This window comes from Rattus norvegicus, chromosome 3 (genome assembly GCF_036323735.1).
Source record: "Rattus norvegicus strain BN/NHsdMcwi chromosome 3, GRCr8, whole genome shotgun sequence".
Lineage (NCBI taxonomy): Eukaryota > Metazoa > Chordata > Mammalia > Rodentia > Muridae > Rattus > Rattus norvegicus.
In genome coordinates this window covers 119,926,649-119,947,048 of record NC_086021.1, presented here as the reverse complement: position 1 = coordinate 119,947,048, position 20,400 = coordinate 119,926,649, and the positions used below count along the sequence as shown (strand labels likewise).

At 43.1% G+C, this 20,400-nt stretch overlaps 1 protein-coding gene across 14 annotated transcripts in view; it reads left to right on the top strand.

The window, feature by feature from the left end:
• Ryr3 (ryanodine receptor 3) overlaps positions 1 to 20,400 on the top strand; it is a 547,337-nt gene that overhangs the window by 486,417 nt on the left and 40,520 nt on the right. For 7 of the 14 annotated variants that reach the window (XM_063284952.1, XM_063284951.1, XM_063284950.1 and 4 more), the window contains 9 exons: positions 1,916 to 2,003; positions 2,148 to 2,240; positions 10,537 to 10,707; positions 11,004 to 11,063; positions 13,662 to 13,793; positions 14,234 to 14,346; positions 16,570 to 16,669; positions 19,150 to 19,256; positions 19,611 to 19,662. In XM_063284952.1, the coding sequence (XP_063141022.1) occupies positions 1,916 to 2,003; positions 2,148 to 2,240; positions 10,537 to 10,707; positions 11,004 to 11,063; positions 13,662 to 13,793; positions 14,234 to 14,346; positions 16,570 to 16,669; positions 19,150 to 19,256; positions 19,611 to 19,662 (916 nt within the window). Of the gene's footprint in view, positions 1 to 1,915; positions 2,004 to 2,147; positions 2,241 to 10,423; positions 10,708 to 11,003; positions 11,064 to 13,661; positions 13,794 to 14,233; positions 14,347 to 15,890; positions 17,602 to 19,149; positions 19,257 to 19,610; positions 19,663 to 20,400 lie in introns of those variants that run through there. The other 7 variants (XM_063284953.1, XM_063284949.1, XM_063284954.1 and 4 more) reach the window with 6 other exon arrangements.

The window sequence follows — 20,400 nt, the reverse complement described above, 5'->3', positions numbered from 1 at the left end:
AGTCTTTCATATTTCTCAGTTTTATTTAAGATAAAGTGTTAATAACAAAGTGACTTCCAAAGCCATGCATTGTTCTTATTAATTATGAACAGAGAGAATGGTAAAAGCTCCCGATTTGCAGGCAGGTGGTCACATTCTGAAGCTAGCTGGTGTGTGGAGTCGAGAGCAGTCTTGTAGGGCTGAGTATGTGGGGCATTTACTAACTCCAGATAGTGTCATGATTGAATTGGTAGGTTGATGCCTGGAAAGTTGAGTAGTTGCTTAACATGAAGAAACTCTCCATGTTTCACATAAAAATGTTGAGTAGAAGATGTGTGTGTGTGTGTGTGTGTGTGTGTGTGTGTGTGTGTGTGTGTGTGTGTGTGTTTAATCATTCTGTGAGGAAATTTGGAAATGGCAATTCACCCTGCCATTTTGAAATACAACTTAATCAAATGCACAATGTACACATGGGCAAGATAACTTATAGAAAATGACTGAGTTTGACTTAATTTAACATTCTTGTCCCTATTGGGTTATGTCTAAACTAGTTTAAAAAAATAGAGCCTGGGCTGGAGAGATGGCTCAGCGGTTAAGAGCACCCGACTGCTCTTTCAGAGGTCATGAGTTCAATTCCCAGCAACCACATGGTGGCTCACAACCATCTGTAAAGAGATCCGATTCCCTCTTCTGGTGTATCTGAAGACAGCTACAGTGTACTTATATATAATAAATAAATAAATCTTTAAAAAAAATAGAGCCTATATATAGAGGATTTCCAAGGTAATTAAGAGGTTATAAAAGACACTTGGTCTCCAGGACTGGAGAAAGAGCTTAGTCAGTAAAGTTCTTGCCTGTAAGTATGGTCCCCAGAAACTACAGGATTTTTGTTTGTTTGTTTAGGGGGTTATTTTTGTGTTGTTTTATTTAAAGGCATGCAGAGAGAGGCAAATCTTTGGAGCTTGGTGGCATCACTTCTCAGCCTTTTGATCAGCTAAGATCAAGTGTTGATGGCTAGCCAGACAAGTTAATACAGGGAGCTCCAGGCCAGTAAGAAACAATTTAAGACAAATGGCACTTGAGGTTGTTTTCTGGCCTCTGTACAAGAACACATGTCCTCACTGCCCCACACCACCATACAACCCAGCAGTCCCACCACTCTCACCACCAACCCCCTATCACCACCCACCTACCACTACCACAAACCCATCACGACCAGTTTAAATGAGAGACAAAAATTTTCTTTCATTCAGAAAACTGGCCTTAAGGGACTAGAGAAATAGTTCAGTGATGAAGATCAGGTACTGCTGTTACAGAGGACTGAGTTCAGTTCCCAGTATCCACAGAGGCATTGACGACTACCAGTAATTCCAGCTCCAGGGGATCTGGTGCTCTCTGTTGACATCTGCAAGCATAGGCATTCAGAAGCACAGCCCCATACAACATTTAAATTCTTCTAAATCTTCCATTCAAAGAACTGGTTTTCAGAGTCAAACGTAGGGTACGACACATTTGTAAGGCTCAAATTCTCAAAGGCTTTCCAATAGCAAGGGGCAGGGCAGGACTGGCTGCCATGGTGGCCATTGTTGTCATAGGCTGACTAGACTTATTCATTAAGTCTCTCTGCAGTAAGGCATCTGGGATGGTCTGTTTCCAAATTTATGGTTTTAACCATCTACTTACAAAAGAAACAAAGTATAGGTGGTGGTTTTGAAATGTTGGTGGCTGACAATTGCTTTGCCGAGACAATTCTTTAAAACTTTGATAAAAGTATCTTATCCCAATTATGAACCTGGACCTAAATGTATGAGGCTTATTGTCTTTCTATGGTAATGCAGTTTTACCTGGCTAAATATATACCACTGTTACTTGTGGAGTGTGTCCGTTGTCATGACTACTGACTCTCCTGTACCTATTCCCTTGCTTTGTAATGCAGATCTAACTGGCTCAAAAGCCCGGATACTGATTCTGACCAGCTCTTCCGAATGGTGGCCGAGGTCTTCATTCTGTGGTGTAAATCTCACGTAAGGACACCTGGGCTCTAGATTTAGAATGGTTTTGACCGGTATATATCTGGAAAGGCTTTCTTCTAATGCTTTTTTTTATATGTGTTTGTTTTTTGTTTTTTTGTTTTCTCTATTATCTTCCTCTACCCTGCCCTGGTCTAGAACTTCAAGAGGGAAGAGCAAAATTTCGTGATTCAAAATGAAATTAATAACTTGGCATTTTTAACTGGAGACAGCAAAAGCAAGATGTCAAAAGTAAGTCTTTAGAATTCCGTCTCAAGGATGCTTCAACCTTTACCTCAGCCATGTCTTGGATCTCCGTCCTATTCTGTGGGGCTTAAATAACACAGTCAACCTAGGTTCCACCATTTAACAGCAGCCTGCACTGCTGTTTCACACACCATGTACCTGAAGAAACTCCCCTTGAACAGAAGGGTCATCATGCTTTGGGAATAAATGGGTGCTTGTATATCAAAAAAGTTTAAGTCTCAAGACTTGCCCAAGGCATTCGAGAGGTCCCCAAACAGACACTGCTGTGAATGGCTTTAAAATAGAAGTGTGTCCAGTACAGCCACACTGCAAAAGCACAAGTGTGAAAAGCCACCTTCTGACGGGTCTGGAGGAAATGACCTTGCCTTTATGCCTCCTCAGCATGCACCCTGGCTTCACACTTGTTTTCTTTCTGTTTGAGATGCCAGCATGTTTTACTCCAGATGAGCTGACCTCTTACTGCGTATGTTCATTTTTCCATGACATTTGCCCTCAGAAAACCAAACGTGTGTCCATCTCCCTGCAGGAGATGTTTGAAAGAGGGCACGCCACTCTACTGGTTAGGGAAGAAGCTAACCTATAGGAGGGAAAGTGAACTTGCATCTCGTTCTCAGTCAGCTCTGTTGTCTTGACTGGAGAGAATTGCTTAGCCCTGCTTCTTCCGTTGCACATACAAAAGCCAAGTCTCCTTAAACGTGATGTCTTGTTACTGGCACTGCGGCTTACTCTTGGCCCTGTTTCTCTGAGAACTGCTCCTTGGGGAGGTTTGGCTTGTATGTCAAGTGTAAATAGCCTGTAATAGCTGAGAGACAGCCGTCTTCTGGCTGACACGGTGCTGCCTGTGAGGAACACAAAAGTGGAGTTTCACCTCCTGAGAGGTGAAAGGTGGGTCTGGCAAGATGGGAAGCAGTTTCACCTCCTGAGAGGTGAAAGGTGGGTCTGGCAAGATGGGAAGCGTGGTCTTGGAGTGATACCCTTGAGCACCTTTCTAGTAACCGTTTGGGATGGACGACCAGCGTCTTGGCATAGCAGGGAAAAAAAACTATTCTGATACAACAATAATAACATGAATACCTAAGGCTATACCAAATAGGGCAACTGTCTGCGGTCACCTGCAGTCACCAGCACTGCCTCTTCTGTCTTTCATTTGTTTTAACACTAGCTCTTCTTCCAGTATTCAATTGACTGTAGAGCTTACAATCTACATTCCAGTACACACTAGAGTACACTTTTAACATATGCTGCCAAGTAAAGTTGACAGTGAACTGTGTTCAGTACAAAGCAGGGAGATTATATTCTAGGAGAACCTTGGCTGCGAGGAATTTTTTCTTTTTTTTTTTTTTCTTTTTTTCTTTTTTTCGGAGCTGGGGACCGAACCCAGGGCCTTGCGCTTCCTAGGCAAGCGCTCTACCACTGAGCTAAATCCCCAACCCCGGCCGCAAGGAATTTTATGGCCTCTCCTTTGGTCCTTTAGAGACAGCTACCTGGGTTTCCACATTCTTTTTGCGTTCACCTATGGTTAGACACAGTTGTTCACTTGAGGACCACAAGCCTGGGTTTCCCAGACTCCACCTTATCTAAGATACCTTTGCAGGGTCCTCTTGTAGCCTTTAACCCATATTTCCTACAATTTACGTTGGTAAATCCCAGGCAGATATCACGCTATCTTTTACATCGGGTAGACCCTCTGGCTCAGGAATCACCCAGCCAGCATCCATGGCAATCTGCTATAAGTATTTAGATCCCTGATGGGCAGGAATGGGGAAAGCCATCTCAGATCTCTGGCGATAAATGGATCTTCATGGTCTTTGAGTTTAGAAATGAATGAAGCAATAGAAACCCATTTCACAACTCATTCATTGAAAAACTAACATAACATTCTATTCATTCATGATGTCGAATGAGGAAAGGGGCATTTGCCCGGTCAGAGAATGTTCTTCTTCAAGACACGGATATTTCCCTCTTGGAAAGGGTCATCTTTAGGAGCAAACTGCTGCATTTTCACTGAGGCTCTACGCCAATTGTTTCTGCAATTGTTGTTGCATTCACACCAACCCTATCACCTGAGAACAGAGAAAATAGTAAAAAAGACAGAAATAAAGAGGAAAGCACCAGTGGCTGAGGTGCCAATTAGCTTTGTTTCATTCACTTAATTCCTCAGAGTCCAGCTTTCCAATCTGTATAATGGGGTTGAGCTTACAATCCCAAGAGAGTCTGGTTAAAAGTCCGTTTTCAGCAGCAGCGCTGTCAGATAAAATATCTGATGAATGCTTTGAGACAGATACATTGCCTCCAATAAACAGCCATTCCTGGTACCTGAGGATTGAGAACTATCTGTGGGAAGCCAGGGAGCGATTTTCTTCCATATCAGTTGACTCCCTCTTGCCCTTGCTTCTGTACAATGAAATGTTCTCTGCTACCTTGTCTGAATGGTCGCTTGTCACCATCGCTTGTGTTTGTCTCTGTTCTTAGTTGCACTCCTGTGTTGTATAAATGAAGTGGCCTTTGGTGCATATGGAAGTCTTAGTGGGGGTGTCTATGAATGCTGCATGCCACGCACTGCATATGCCTGAAGGCCAGGAAGCACAAAAAATATACAGTGGGCCACGCTGTTCCCACCCAGTTATTCGGAGATCCTTTCAAAGATATATTATTTTGCTGGCAGCTAACACAGATTTTTTTGAAAGCTCATTGTATATTTTGTTTATAAAGCACAAGTGTGTGAATATATATTTGGCTTATGTGACTAGCTGAGCAAATATTTTAGCTCCGTTCCGTTTTTAAATGTACTTTGTTTTCTGGCGATACGGCAGCAGCTTCCTCGGAGGGGAATGGTAAGTTAGAAGGCATTTAGCCAAAGAAATGTTAAGCCAGTCCTTGACCAATATTATAAACATTAAAATAAACCACTGAGATACAAGAATTGGAATGTGTTTTCAGTTGAAAAAGGACAAGAACTGTCTTGTGACGGTATAGTTGCATCTTTCAAGAGCACACAAAATTATGTGTGACTTTTGTTCCCTGAGTGCACATGTGCATGTGCCCCCCAACACACACACACACACACACACACATACACACACACACACACACACACACTATTCTCTTTCACTTCCTTGCTCTGCATTCTTTCTTCTGTTTTCTTTGTTCTTACATTTTTGAAGATCTCACATTCATGTTATCTCTCTCCCCTCCCCCTCCCCCTCCCTCCTTTCTTCCTTCCCTCCTTTGCCTCCCTCCCTCTCTCCCTCCTTTCCTCCCTCCCTCCTTCCCTTTCTCTCTTCTCCCTCTTTTCCTTTTACCTCTGTCCTTCTCTTACACACACACCTACCATTTCTCCTCTAGTCTCTCTCCCTTCCCTCCTTTCTCATGATCTCCACTTCGCATACTCTTCCTCTCCTACCCCCTCCCCCATGCACACCATTTCTCAAACTGATTTCCAGAAATCCTTTCTCCTACCATCTCATGTTGAGCTGACTTACATTCACTTCACTTACAGTCTCTGTGATGTAACACTTCCCGCAGAGCAGGTCTGCCTTTCATCAAAGCCTGATAGGAGCCCCCTGCGCTCTCTTGGCACAGACAACACCAGGCAATGTACCTTCATCAAACTCCCACATCTCAGAAAAACATGAGGTCTGTGAAGTCTAGGGTTTTTGGTTTGGGTTTTATTTCCCCCCCTGAAGAGCTACACAGAAAGTTACTTGCTTGATCAAAAAGTACTGCTATAGTTCATAACCCAAGAGCAAAGAGGTGAAGTTGTTTCGAGGGCATATAAACTGCAACTAGGGGATTACCGTGGTATTTAAACCTAGCCATATGTGAAGAATAAAGGCGTAGCCTTCAAGGTGTAGGAACCTATGACTTAAAGGGTGTCTAAAAGTTACAGCGTAAGACTGAAGAGGCTCTGTTATTTAGGTTGTGGAGTAATCTCAAATTATTATGGGTTATAGGACCCCCACCCATCTTCATCTCTCTTTACCTCCCTCTGCTTCCCTCTCTTCCTCCCTCACTCTATTTAGAGACAGAGTCTTACTGTGTAGTCTGGGCTAACCTCAGATTCTATCATGGAGCTCAGGCTGTCCTTGAACTCTGCCTCAGTCTCCAGTGCTGACATTAAAAGTGTGCATCGTCATGTCCAGCCCAAAAGTTTAACGTGGTCTCCTGTTGTCATTGTTGTTTGCTCTGTTTTGTTCCTTTGGTTTCATTATTTTGGATGGAAGTCAGGGCCCTGTGTAAACTCCTCAAGTCATTTTTATAATATATTTTTGTCAGTTGCAAATAGCCAACAGGAAAAGGACTTCAAGTTTTGTTTCATTTTGTTTGTTCTGTTTCTGCATATGCTTTTGAGAAGCTTTGTTTAGTTTTGGTTTCAGATTATTTTTCTAAGAGAGAGAAAGAACACAAAGTTGGGCAGGAAGGGAGGTGGGGAGGCTCTGGGAGAAATTGGGGGAGAGGAAAGAATAGGATCCAAATATATGGAATGAAAAGAATTTAAATATAAAAAAATAAAAATGGTAAAATAGCACATTAGGCTTATAATGTTTTGTAAATCAAATGTACCAAATGACCTCGACAGGTATTGCCTTTAGCTTGGTTCTCTGTTCTGCTGGAAATGATAATGTGGTGAGTGTCAGAAATTAAAACTTGAGGTCTTTGGGTACATAACAATTGTCTGCAGCCCCGTGTGGTTAAAGGGAGTAGAAGAGGAGACAATGTAGATATCAAGAGTTTCTGTGAGTAGCTACTGGTTGAGGGTCACAAAGCATACATTCCAGAAGGCTGGTCTCTGAGGTAACTTCCTCCTAGGCCGGAAGTGCTTGATGCAGATATATATAATCCTTTGCGGGCAAATTAACCTACATCCTAACCTCCCCTCAGTCGTCATGCTTTGCTTACATGAAGTGTTGAGTCTCTCTAGTGCTGACTGAGCAACTGGGCCTATGAAGCTATGAGTAACATGCTGCCTAATGCCTTGATCCCTGCTTTTACTGACTGACTCTTCTCCTTGTTTCTTTCCTTTTGTCTTCCCACACAGGCCATGCAAGTAAAGGTACAGGTCAAATGCATGATGTGTCTTTTCTGTCCTAGTATTAGTGGCTTCAGGCTCTGTTCCTCTCCGTGCTGTGATCACCATGCGGGTGGTACAGGGGGATTTTTCCAACCTGTGGGTCCCCAGGGAAGGCAGAGTGAATGTAGGCCTATGTACCCTTGGAACAGAGACATCAGGCAAGCCTTGCTTTATTCAAGGTCTCCCTGGTATCTTGGCTCCCTTTTCCAGACGCCTGCTCTGTTAGTTTGGCAGCTACTATACTGCCAGAGATAGGTCCAGCAGGGCTCGGGAGCTTCAGAGCCCCACTCTTCTGACATGGTACCAGGTTCAGATTTCTAATTTCTGTTAGTGACCCTAGGCCTTTCATATTATACGTGTTCTGCCTCTGATTTTAGCTCCCATGATTCAAAGAGAGTCTCCCCGGGACTGAACTCAAGTTTGAAATCAGCAGATAATGTTAAGATTTGGGCACAAAATATACACATGATGCAGTAACTTTCCAATTGTTCCTGAAGTTTATTGTGTAGAAACTCTTCTCCTTCTGTTCAACAATAAGTATCTCACACTATTGTTCCAAACCCTCTGACCCAAAGTATGTGTTGGAAAAGGGGAGACACGTAAGAGCCAGTTCACACGCAGTTTGAAGAAAAGGAAAATGGAGCCTTGGCCAGATACAGTTGTGGCTGGGTGATGTCTCAGATGCTGCCTTCCTGTGTGACCTCAGAAAAAACTTATGGTCTCTAAGCATCATGTTTTCACTCCTGAAATATTTCAGACTTGTTCTGAGGACTAGCAATACTTCAGTTATGTTTCAAGAATATTAAAATCATACATGTAGCCGTTATGATTAGAATATGATATTGGCAAAATTAAGCAGAGAATAACTGAGAAATCATTTAGATTATATATAAAATCCATAGTTACATTTGGCATATTTTCCCATGTGCTGTGTGTTAGTGCTTACATTTATACATATATAATACCATGTAGTTCATATGTGCATAGCCAGATTCTAGCCTTAATGGACAGTTTAGGTGATAGACTACAGGTGGATTTTGCCTTCAAAACTCTCCACTCAATGGTAGAACAGAGAAGGAACATAGGAAGCTCTGTGAGTATGGAACTTGCAGTGTTTCGTTTGATGCGGGCAGTATATGAAAGGCCTCCTTTGCATCGTTTCTTCCTTTCTCCTCTGTGTTACTGCCCTCCTAACCTGCATATTGAGGTTGACTTCTGCTTCTGGAGTACTGGGGACACAATGCCTCTGCAATTATCTTTCATCAGACTCATTTCCAAATGGTAATATAAGCATCTGAAAGGGCGGCTTATGTAGCCTGGTGGGAGAAGTCACATTTTCAACCGTGTGTCACTAGTCATTAGGAATCTCTCTCACAAGTTGGAACATAGGCATTGGTCCAAAGGCAGAACTAATTCTGACTCTTCTCTTGGAATACACATGTCTGGGGCTTTGACATTGGCTCAGTAGTTAAGAACTTGTGTTGCTCATGCAGAAGATCTTGGTTCAAGTCCATGCACCCACATGGTGGTTCACGACCATCTGATCCAGAGGATCCAATACCCTCTTCTGAACTCTTTGGCACCAAAAACACACATAGTGCAAATACATGATGCAAATACACATAGGCAAACTACTCATATATAAAATAAATAAATATAAAAATAAAAGGAAACATATATCTTGTAAATGGGTTCTGCCCTAGGCCTAGAAAGTTAGATTTCAGGTTGAGTCACTGCTAGGGGAGGAGATAAGCACACATACAATACCCTTGGATGATTGCCCAATGCTCATGTCATTGTCACCTATAGTGCTGCCACTGCATGTTAACAGACACACTCATGAAGCAAAACCAGCATTCCTGCATGATGGTCCCTAACAAATTTCAGGCCATAGAGCCCTCCCTACTTCTGTCATCTGGTTATTCAGCTGAGGCAAAGTCTATCAAGCAAGGTTAGCACCATTCTTCTAAACATAGCATCATAAAAAGCAGGTTGCTATACACTCTTGTCTCCTGTATGCGCCCAGACCACCAAAGCTGCAGTGGATGCTGAGGATCTTCAGTTGCTTGTCCGGGAGCGTCCTTCATCTATAGTGATGCAAGTCAGATTTCTCTCTTACTTAGAGCCAAGTATGTACTTTACACCTAGAATCCTGGGAATCGGGAGGCTAAAGGAGAAATAGCACAAGTCTGAAGCCAACATGGGCTCCATGGTGAGACCCATCTCAAAACAACAACGACAAAATAAATAAATAAAACTGCAACTACAACCACCATGAAAAAAACAACAACAACAACAACAACAACAGCAAAAAAACAAAATAACCACACTAATACTTTGTTGAATGAACTCTGCAAAGTATGACAAGGCATGAGTAAAACACTCTCATCAACTGCAGCAATGACTCAGTAGTTAAGAGCACTTGCTGCTCTTGAAGAGGACCCCAGTTCAACTCCCAGCACCCACTTCAGGCAGCTCACAACCTCCTGAAACTCCAGTTTCAGGGCATTGGATACCCTCTTCTGGCCTCTGTGGGAACTGAACTCATGTGTACATTCCCACATAGAGACACATGTAAGTGCAAATATGCAAAATTAAAAATAAAATTAAACTTAGAAAAACTCCCAGAGGCTTAGAGAGTTCCTTTATTTCGTGTATAGTTTTTCCACATAGCAAGCCAAATCCCAAAGCAGTCCTGGTCTCAATTTTCCTGTAAGAATGTGTTGCCCATGGTGGAGAGGCTGTGTGGAATACCTGTGCTATCAAATACCAGCTTCAGCCATGGAAATAAGTCACTGGTTCGTGATAGACACTCTTCCACATTTTAACTGGTATCCCAGTAGAAGGATACTGTTCTTTGTGGGAGTTATTTTACCTATTGTAAAAACCATTCTTTTTGTTGTAACTGTTGTCCCTTTGGTGCAGAATCAAGTAAGCAAAGACTATGGATGTCTGTGCTGTGTGTCTAGCTACTGTGGTTTTGTGTGCATGTACAGAAGAGAAGGCTCGGGTTTGGGCTGGTCTTTAATGGCCATCTGGTTTGGTTTTGCTTAACATATTTTTTGTTTTTGTTCTTTTACTGTTCTTTGAAATGTAGTAAGGCCCAACCTGTACGGACAGGGCCTCAAGGAAGCAAGCTACCCCTGAGCTGAGGCAGTTCCTTTCAGAGAGTCACTGAGCCCCTCTCTTTATTTCAACATCATCTCCTAGTCTGGAGGACAGGACCAGGAACGGAAGAAGACAAAGAGGCGAGGAGACTTGTATTCCATCCAGACGTCCCTCATCGTGGCTGCACTCAAGAAAATGCTGCCCATTGGTCTGAACATGTGTACTCCAGGCGACCAGGAGCTCATCTCGCTTGCGAAATCACGATACAGCTGTGTAAGCTGCCTCTGTGGTCCAGCCGAGTGGAGAGGAAAGACTGTGGGAGTGGGTGGTACTCTCCGTTTATGGTGGTAGTCTTCCAAGGGGCAGGGGCGGGGGTTGATAGAAAGGTACACACTTTGTAAAGCTGTCTTGGAGTCAGTAATTTGGGGTAAGTCTCCTTTACTTCTCTCCTTCTGTTCTTCTAAGAAAGTTGTCCCATTAAACTGTATTCTGATCACCCATACTCCCTTATACACAGTATTGCATTTCCAAGATGATCCATGGGAATTAAATTTCGCCTCTTTCCACAGAGAGACACTGATGAAGAAGTCAAGGAACATCTTCGGAATAACCTGCACCTGCAGGAGAAGGTGATGTATCATCTCTCACAGTCTGCCCTGCTGGCTGGAGCGCCTAGTCCTCCCCTTTGGCTTACTGTGTCTATCTGCCTGTGTCTATCTGATACAGTCTTGCTGTGCAGCCTAGGCTAGCCTCAGTACTGAGACCCTGTTGCCTCAGCCTCCCAAGCGCTAAGATTACAGATGGCTACCATGCCACACTTCACTCATGGTTTTTTTTGTTTGTTTGTTTTTGTTTTGTTTTGTTTTGTTTTGTTTTTTCCGGAGCTGGGGACCGAACCCTGGGCCTTGCACTTGCTAGGCAAGTGCTCTACCACTGAGCTAAATCCCCAACCCCTACTTCACTCATGTTTTAAAATGTATTCTAAAAATTGTTTAATTGCCACAAATGGGAGGCGAAAGCATGAGGATCAGGAGTTTAAGGCCAGTGTTGGTTATGATAGCAAGTTTGAGCACAGCCTGGACTACAGAAAGTCCTGTCCCAAAACAAAACAAAAACCAATGAAAACAAAACAAAACAAAACAAAACAACAACAACAGCAAACCCCACAAAAACAGAAAAGGCTAAGCTTTGTAGCCACGTCTTTAATTTTTGTTTTTTTTCCTTTGCTATGGCAAAAAGGCCTCTGATAAGTATGTATTACACTTTCTAAAGAACAGTAGGCCACTCAGTGGGAGTTCGGATTGAGTCTCTGAATCTATTGACTGAAATGTTTGTTGAACAGTGAAAGAGGCACCTGGGAGGACATTTTAGCACCTGCTACTCAGGAAAGTTTTTGAAACAAAATCAGTTTGTGTCCTGGGTAAAAAATAAGTAAATAAATAAATTAGAAAAGTAGACAGAATTTAAAGGCAACTTGAGATTTCTCCAGTTCTGTAATTCTGAACAGATCTGTTTTCAAACTACATTGTGTGCAAACTTGAGAATAAGGAAAAACAGAAGTACTGATTCTTTCCCCTAAAAATGAATAGCAATGGTAGATAAAATACTCTAGGAAAAAAATCATATTAAGAAGCTCTAAATCTGGGCTGGAGAGATGGCTCAGTCATTAAAGGTTAGGCTCACAACCAAAAATATAAGAAGCTCTAAATCTGTGGGAGCTCACCAGAGATCTCTCAGATGCAGTGTATTGTCAATTGAAAGTCTTTATTCCAGCTGGCTGGGACCACACGCAAGTGTTATGGGACCTTGAGATGGCTCTAAGTGCCCAGAACACAGGGTTTTTTAGAAGGCAAAAGCCATGTTCTAGCATCTGTCTTAGCAGCTGCAGGGAGCTTTGCAAAAGCAGCAGTTTGCAGCAAGGGGTGAAGCTAAGTGGTTAGGTAAGTGGTTAGCTGCAGGGGGTGCCATGCAAACAGGAAGTTCAACAGAAGCTAAGAAGTTAGTTAGGACATCCTGACCTTTGTCTCCTAGAATAGAGATGGGTAGTTTTCCCTGGGATCCTTTATCAAGGAGATCAAATTCTAGATAAACCTGAAAATGTCCCCAGCAAGAATACATGATGGAAAAATTTTAAAGTATAACTGTGGTATGATCCAGCACTCCCATGACTGGATGAAGCAATAAAAAAAATTGAAACTTTAAAAAAAAAAAAAGAATACATGATGGAGGAACCTTTGCACTATCTTGCCCGGTCACAGGCAGAAGTCAGCTTCCTGGAGAGAACTCTGGGTGCTTCAGTCAGATGCATGCCTTAGGGGTAGAGTTTCAGTGACTTTAAAGGTAGAGGAATATAGGATTGATCAAAATTAGCCTCACGCCAGAGAAGTTCATGAGACTCCTTCAGAGACAACAGTAAACCCACTTGGAAGGTCTCTACTCACTAAAATGTAGTAAAAAGTAAATACATAAAACTGTTCCCCAGAATAGACTGAAAAGATTCAAAGCATGTAAGGAAATGCTAAAAGCAGTAAGGAACCAACAGAAAGAAATTTAAATACAAATACAGTTTAGGTAGACAAAGGAAGCAATAGAATCCACAAAAAATTAATCACAATATTGTCCTTAAAAAGGAGGGAATGGTTTTAATTTTTAAAAAAGATAGCATAAGGATTATACAAATATATACTCTTGAAATTAAACCTTATAGGCATAAGATATAGGGTAGGCAGAGCTGAACACAGAATCAATAAATTGGAAGATTGCTTTATGGAAATCATTCAAAATGTAACATAAAGAGCTAAAGGGATGGGAAACATGAAGTTCATGTATTGCATCTATACGTTGTTGGCTATAAAAAAGAAGAAAAGGAGCTCAGTGGTTAAGAGCACCTGCTGCTCTTCCAGAAGACACAAGTTCAATTCCTGGCACCCACATTACACAGTTCACAACTACTTGTAACAACAGCTCCAGGGAATCCAGGCTCCCTCTTCCAGCATCCACAAGCACCCAGACACACGTATCACATGCTCAAAGAGTTAGGCACACAATACATACATAATAACATAATATATTTTAATATAAGGGAGGGAAAGGAGGGAAAGGGGAGGGAGAAAGGAAAATATAATAAAAATGAGTCTTGTTATATGGAACCCTGGTAGGACTAAAAGTATTTCTGAGCACAAGAGGCACAGAAATGGCTCAGCTCGTGGATGTGCTTCAACTTTCAGTCTGATGACCCCGCTGTGAAATGGCAACTGAACCTCTACAAAGACGTTCTGAGGAATGAAGAGCCTTCTAATCCAGAAAAGACGGTGGAGCGGGTGCAGAGGATTTCAGCGGCTCTGTTCCACCTGGAGCAGGTATGGGTGCTTACTCTGAGAGAGTATAAGCAAGACTGCCCTGGAGGACAGAAACTTCCTCCCTGTCCTCAGCTCTCCGTTATAGGAGACGACTTGAGGCAAAAAGCAGCCACTGGAGGTGATCCCCCATCACCCCTAAATGTTGCCTGGTGCCTCATAGATGTAGCCCCTTCAGCTTTCCCTTGTGTTCCTCACAACTTCTTGGTATGAGTTCAAAAGACTTTTTACAGCTCTTTGCCATTTGTAAAACTGCAATCCGTGTCTAGTGGCATCTGAGAAAATGAAGAAAACATAGGACTGTCACACAAGAATGACTGCTGGCAACTTTTTTGCTAACTTCAGTTGCAAAACCAATATTATTTCAGAGTTAATTGTCTGACCTACTCAGTCTGCCTCTCAGGTTGGCCTACTATGTACCTGCTCACATGATTTCTTCTTAGGTGGAACAGCCTTTGAGGTCCAAAAAGGCTGTGTGGCATAAATTGTTGTCAAAGCAACGGAAACGGGCAGTGGTGGCCTGTTTCAGGATGGCTCCACTCTACAATCTGCCCAGGTAGGTTCTCCTTCACTACTGTCTGTCAGGTGAGCCTAAGATAGGAATTAAAGTGTTCTCCTACAACTGAGCTCTCTTACGGTCCTTACACTTGATCCTAACAGTAGGAATTGGGGTCCTTGGCTTCTGGAGCCTTGCAGACTACATTGTCTACTAAGCAGTCAAGGTAAGTAGGGAGGTAGGTGAGGATGCCTCATCCTGGGCTTTCACAGCCTCCCAACACACAATGAGGCTCTCTGCTTTTGCTGAGAGAAGGTTTTTGTGAGGACATAAAGGACTCTGGAAATGGGGAACTATTTCCTAAAGTACCTTAGCCCAAATGCCATCATATCCCTGCTCAGGCACTGGGTGAAATGACAAAATTTGCTATTCTTCACCAGACGAAAAAACAAATAAACAAACAAACAAACAAACAAAACGGTAACCTGAGCATCTTTTATCACAGTGTATTTTCCATCGAGATGAAAAAAGGGGTAGCCAGATGTGGTGCCACATGCCTGTAACCTCAACCCTCAGGAAATGCAGGAGGATCATGAATGTGAATCTAGCCTGGGCTATGTATCAAGACCTTGTCTAAAAAGGAAAAAGAAGGAAGAAAGGTTAGAGATACCCAGAAGCTAGTCAGGAGCACAATGCCCTTATCTTGGTCTTTTGTACTTTGAAGTAAAAATTATGTGACGTTTGGGTGGAGGGATTAGTTTTTTTTTTTTTTTCCTCAAACTGTGTAGCATATCTTCTGTCAACATAAGGAATCTGTGTTAGTAAGATTTCCACTACCACAAAACACTTGAGGCAAATCAACTTAAAAGGAAGAACGGTTTATTTTAGATCATAGTTTCACAGGCTTCAGTCCATGCTCACTTGGGGGCATCATTTTCAGTCTGTTGTGAAGCAGAACATCATGGGAATGAGTGTGGGATAAAGCAAATTTCCTTACCTCACAGAAAAGGAAGCGGAAAGAGGGGGTAACAGTCCTAATATCCCCTTCAAGGGTGCATCTATTGCTTCCTACCACTAGACTTCAACTTGTAGACTTCAACTCCCGAGTCCCAGTAACAGCAGAGACGATGCCTTCAAGGCAGGGCCTTCGGAGGGCGTTGCAGAGCAATACTGTAGTAACAGCAGTAAGAGGCAAGGCCTGTGCCCACCACTAGGACTTGATCTGCATGTCAGGTGATAAGACAACCTCCTTCTTCAAAGGTAGACTGGAGAGTAGGTGAGGGCAGGTTTATTATCCATCTGCAAACTTGGTGAGTGAGTGACAAGCTTTGACTGGTCAACTTCCCAGTCTCTAGGAACAGTCTCACCTGACTAAGGACAATTGACTTGGACAAAAGCGTTCTGAATCCTACACACCAATGTTTGTCTAGACTATGAGACCAGGGCCCATCCTCTACTTCGGCTTCACCCACATCAAATGGTGGCTCTTAGCTGTCATTTATCCAAAATATCCTGCACCCTGCCTTGAACGAAGGGAGTCTTCCCATGTAGGTTCTTACAAGACGGAGCAGTCATAGCTTCTGAGATATACACCTGCCTCACAGGCCCCGCCCAGGATAACAGATTTGCTGTATTTGGAGAGGAATAAAGCAACAGGAAAAATCAAGTGGAATTCATGGATGAAGAGATGAAAATGGAAGTCAGCATAGGTACATGGGACGCTGAAGTTCTGACAGAAAAGTGAGGTTGACAGTCATTTAACATTGGAGAGGTGTGTACGGTTTTTATTTGTGTTCTGGAAACGATGAAAATATCAAAAAACGTTTGCCATCCTCTCGGTCAGACCTCCTGCCTGAGGATGTACCTTGAAGAACTAAGCTCTAAAAACACCTGTCGAGGGCTAGGCCAGCCAGGCAGAAGTGATTCCTCTCAAAAAACAAGCTTTTAAAAATTATGTTGATACCATGTCTTTCTATCTGGGTGTTCCTTCAGTATCCCTGCACCTACACGTGCCAGATAAAGTTTAAGAAATCTGTGTGAGGCATGCTGTCCTTAAGCCAATCGCTGGAGAACAGTTGCCGGGATCCTCTCTCGCGTGAAGACAGCTTCATAGCAGCCAGCTCACTGGGGAGGTGACAATGGAGGCAGATCTTCCCTACTTTGGGATTGTCTAAGCACCATGGAATCTTCCAGACTAAAGGACGAAAGGGGTTTATCTGATTATAGAGGTGCTGTTTCCCTGGTGTTGGTGTTTCAAAGAAAACCCTGTATGCTTTTCTCCAGACACAAAATTAACAATTTCTTCCTGATCACCTTTCAACGTGTTTGGCTGGAAAAGGTTAATGAAAAAACTCAGTATGACAGACTAATACCCATTTTAATGGTAACGTAACCTAAAAGACATCAGCTTATTCTGTGCACATGCCTCCGTTCTTGGCCATGAGTCAATGTTGCCACAAGAGTATACATTTGTACAATTTCTTTTTTAAGGTAAAATTCTGATTGGTCAGACTTTAATGAGAGACAGCAAGGTTTGGTTCTACCAGAACACTCAATGGCCACTCTTGCCCTCTTCTTCATTCTCGGCCTGTCTTGTTTTCGCCAAGGCCGACCATAGCACGTAGATGTGTTTCTGTGACTAACTTTCCAGGAAGTCAATCTGGCTTATAGGAAATGGCATGAGCAAAACAGCAGAGTACAACCAGGATCTCAGAGGTACACAGGACACACGCTTATGGCACAGCATGTCCAGCTCTTGCCTTCCTGAGTGAACTCGGGAGCTCCTTGCTGAGCTGTTCTTTGAATGGGGGAAGGCAGGAAGGCTGAGGTTAAGGTTTTAGCTTGACACTAAACTACAGCATGATTTCACTTGTATTACATCAACAGATGACCGATCTAAAAGAATGACTAAATTGCTATCTGACGCAAATATTTTCCGACTCAATCTAATTAGCAGTTTCTCACTAGAATGGCAATGTGGTAGTGACCCAGTAAAACTAAATGGGGATGCTGTGTCGTGCTCTCTGGTGATCAGAAGGTACTCCAGTATTTATGAATTACCTAGTTATAGGGTACGACATGAGCTACTGACTGCCCTGACCAATCAGAAGATGGGAATTGTACAAAAAGTCTGTCCTGCTTACTAACCACTAACCACCCAATCTAAAATAACAAGTCCCACAACTCTCTTGATCCCCCCTCTCACCCCTCCCACTCAGGCACCGCTCTATTAACCTCTTCCTCCATGGCTATCAGAGATTTTGGATAGAAACAGAGGCGTATTCCTTTGAAGAGAAACTAGTACAGGATTTGGCTGTAAGTACTGAATGAACTGGGAGCAGATATGGGTGTGAATGGGTTTGCTTTTTTGTGTTTGTGTTTATATATGCTGTGAGAATCTGGCATTCACAGAGAATCAATCGGAAAAGAAATAACTGTGTAAAACCTCAGGATGATGTTGCCAATGGTCCTAAAAGCCAGAGGACGAAACTTCAATTAGAGGTGTTAATAACATCCGCACCCCTAGCTCCACCCTCATTAACAACTAACGTTTCTTGAGTTGCACAGCTATGTCTTGGGGATTTCATTGCCAAGTTAAGTTTTGAGCACCATCTGTTGCAGGAGGTCCCCCTGTCTTGTTTCCCTTCTGCTAAGACCCTACGTCCATAATCATAGCTCTGCTTTGGGGAAAATGCCTCTATAAAACCGTCTTTACTGCACCTCACAGCCCTGAGTCGGCCCTCCAAAAATCTGGCATGCACTGTCTCTAATAGACTTCATATCTGAAACCGCTTGAAGTGAAATACAAAGAAGCAGCCTCATCGTGTCTCTGAGGGTGGGGGAGTGTGATAAGGCCTCCCTGATCTTCTCTCTTCTCCTTATCACTCCAGTTTCTCCTTTGCTGTCTGTGCTAATCCTGGTCTATTATTCATTCCTTATTTTCTTCCTGTCCTTCTCTGTCCTTTCCCTATCATCCTGTGCCTTTAGCTCCTCCCTTCCTTTCTTCTTTTAAACCTCTCTTCCCCGTTTTCCTTCCCTTTGTTTCTAGGTCCCCTACTTTCCCCACATAGTCCTGTTGGTAAGAAAGGTGCTGTCTTTGTCTTCCCACTTTCCTGATTGGCGTGAATCTGGGAAGGAGCGCAGGCAGGCTCTCCACTGCCAAACATTCACACAGCCTGTTCAGATCTCACATATTCACCAAGTACCACCCCCAACCCCCAACCCCCAACCCCCAACCCCCAACCCCCAAGCCCCTGCCTTCTGAGGGGCCATGACAGAAAATGTTACTGTTGCCACTAACATCAGCTGCTGGTTCCCTTTCTATAAAGACAGAGAAGTGACACCTAGATAGCAGCTTTGCACAAAGCAAGTGTCCAGAGTGAAGCTATTTTTGATAGTTTAAATCTAGAATAATACAACTGGTCCCCACATAAGTCCCAGAGATTTGTGACTTTTGCCTCACTTCTATCTCTAACCTGCTCTCCAGAAGAAATTCCATGTATTATCTAGAGGGACTCAGTTTCAAAAGTGACAGCAGGGGGGTTTCCCTCCTGAACTGGGGTGCCCACAACTTGCATGGGAGTTCTGTAGTTCATTCCCTGTAGTCAGCCATTTGCTTTCTTTTATTTCAGTTAATTTGAGATTGGAATGTCTTTGATTGGCTGGTAGAAATGCATCGGTCTGCACCGGCCTTGCATCCTGCAGACTCCTACCTTGAAATAAGCATCTGGCTGAGAGCTTGCTCTCTGCTTCCAGTCCAATGCCTTTCTGAGCCTCGAGCTTTGCCTTCTCTTTGTTCGCATGCAGCTGTCTGATGCCTGCTGGAACCTGTGCCTAAAAATCTGTCTGTGTTACTCTGTGTAGAAATCTCCCAGGGTTGAAGATGAGGAAGAAGAGGAGACCGAAAAGCAACCTGACCCCCTTCACCAGATCATTCTACATTTTAGCCGCAATGCGCTCACTGAGAGGAGGTCAGCATCACTCTGGTGTTCTTCCCCCAGGTCAGGGATGGTGCTAGGTCACAGTGGTCAGCAAACAGTGTGAGGAATTTCAAAACTGAGAGCCTCTGTTCATGACCACCAGGAAACATATAGAGGACAGACTTGTCATCATCATAATACAAGACAGACTAAAGATTAAACAGCTTATAATTCTAGCTTTACTCTTAAATTCCATGTCAAGTCAATACTGACTCAGCTTTTTTGAGCCAAACTGTCTGATGAGTTCACTGGTTCATTTACCTTGGAATGGTTTTTAGTGGGCTTTTTGTTGTGTTGTTGACTCCAAAATTACTACTCGCTAAATATTTTCTCTGTTATTTCCAGCAAATTGGAAGATGACCCACTGTACACTTCCTATTCCAGCATGATGGCCAAGGTATACCTGGGTCTCTAGCACTCTGTCACAGTCTATCTTTAGCCCTCTTTGGACATGTAAAACTGTCATGTGAGCAAGAGGGCTGCCGCTTGGTCATAACAGGTTTTAGGTATCACACAGCTCATGCACCACAAGTGTGACACCTGGAACTTTGTAGAAATAATGGCTGCTGGTGGCTGGATTCATAGGACAGTTCTAATGCTGGGTAGATGGGCTTAGGTACTCAGACTATCTGTGTCTTCAGTCAGCAATCAGGAGAGGACAGGTTCTTCAGTCCATGTGCAGACAAAAGAAACATGCTAGACACTAAAAATGGGGTTCCAATGTCCTTGAGAAGCCTTGGTAACTAGAGGAATTCCCACCAGGAGTTTGACAAACTCTGGAATGCTGAATACGCACAAGGAAACTGTCCTCAGATAGAAAGGCATTCAGGAAGGTGGAAAATGTTGACAAACAGGAATTTGTATTCTTTGTTCTGTTGTATCTCACAGCCCAGTACGAAGAGATAACTTAAGGCTTAGGTAGCCCAGTCTTACTATCATGGTCCTGGTATTTGTCTTAACAACGACAACTCCCTGTACTCCTGGGTTCTCATTTACATCAGAACTTTTCCAGAGAAGGAAATTCTTATCTGTGCTTAAAACAGATCCCATTGTATATGTGAGCTCCCTGTTCTGTCTTGTTCCTTAACCCCTTGGTAGCTGCAGAAATGGCATTTAAAGTAGAATGTTCCCATGC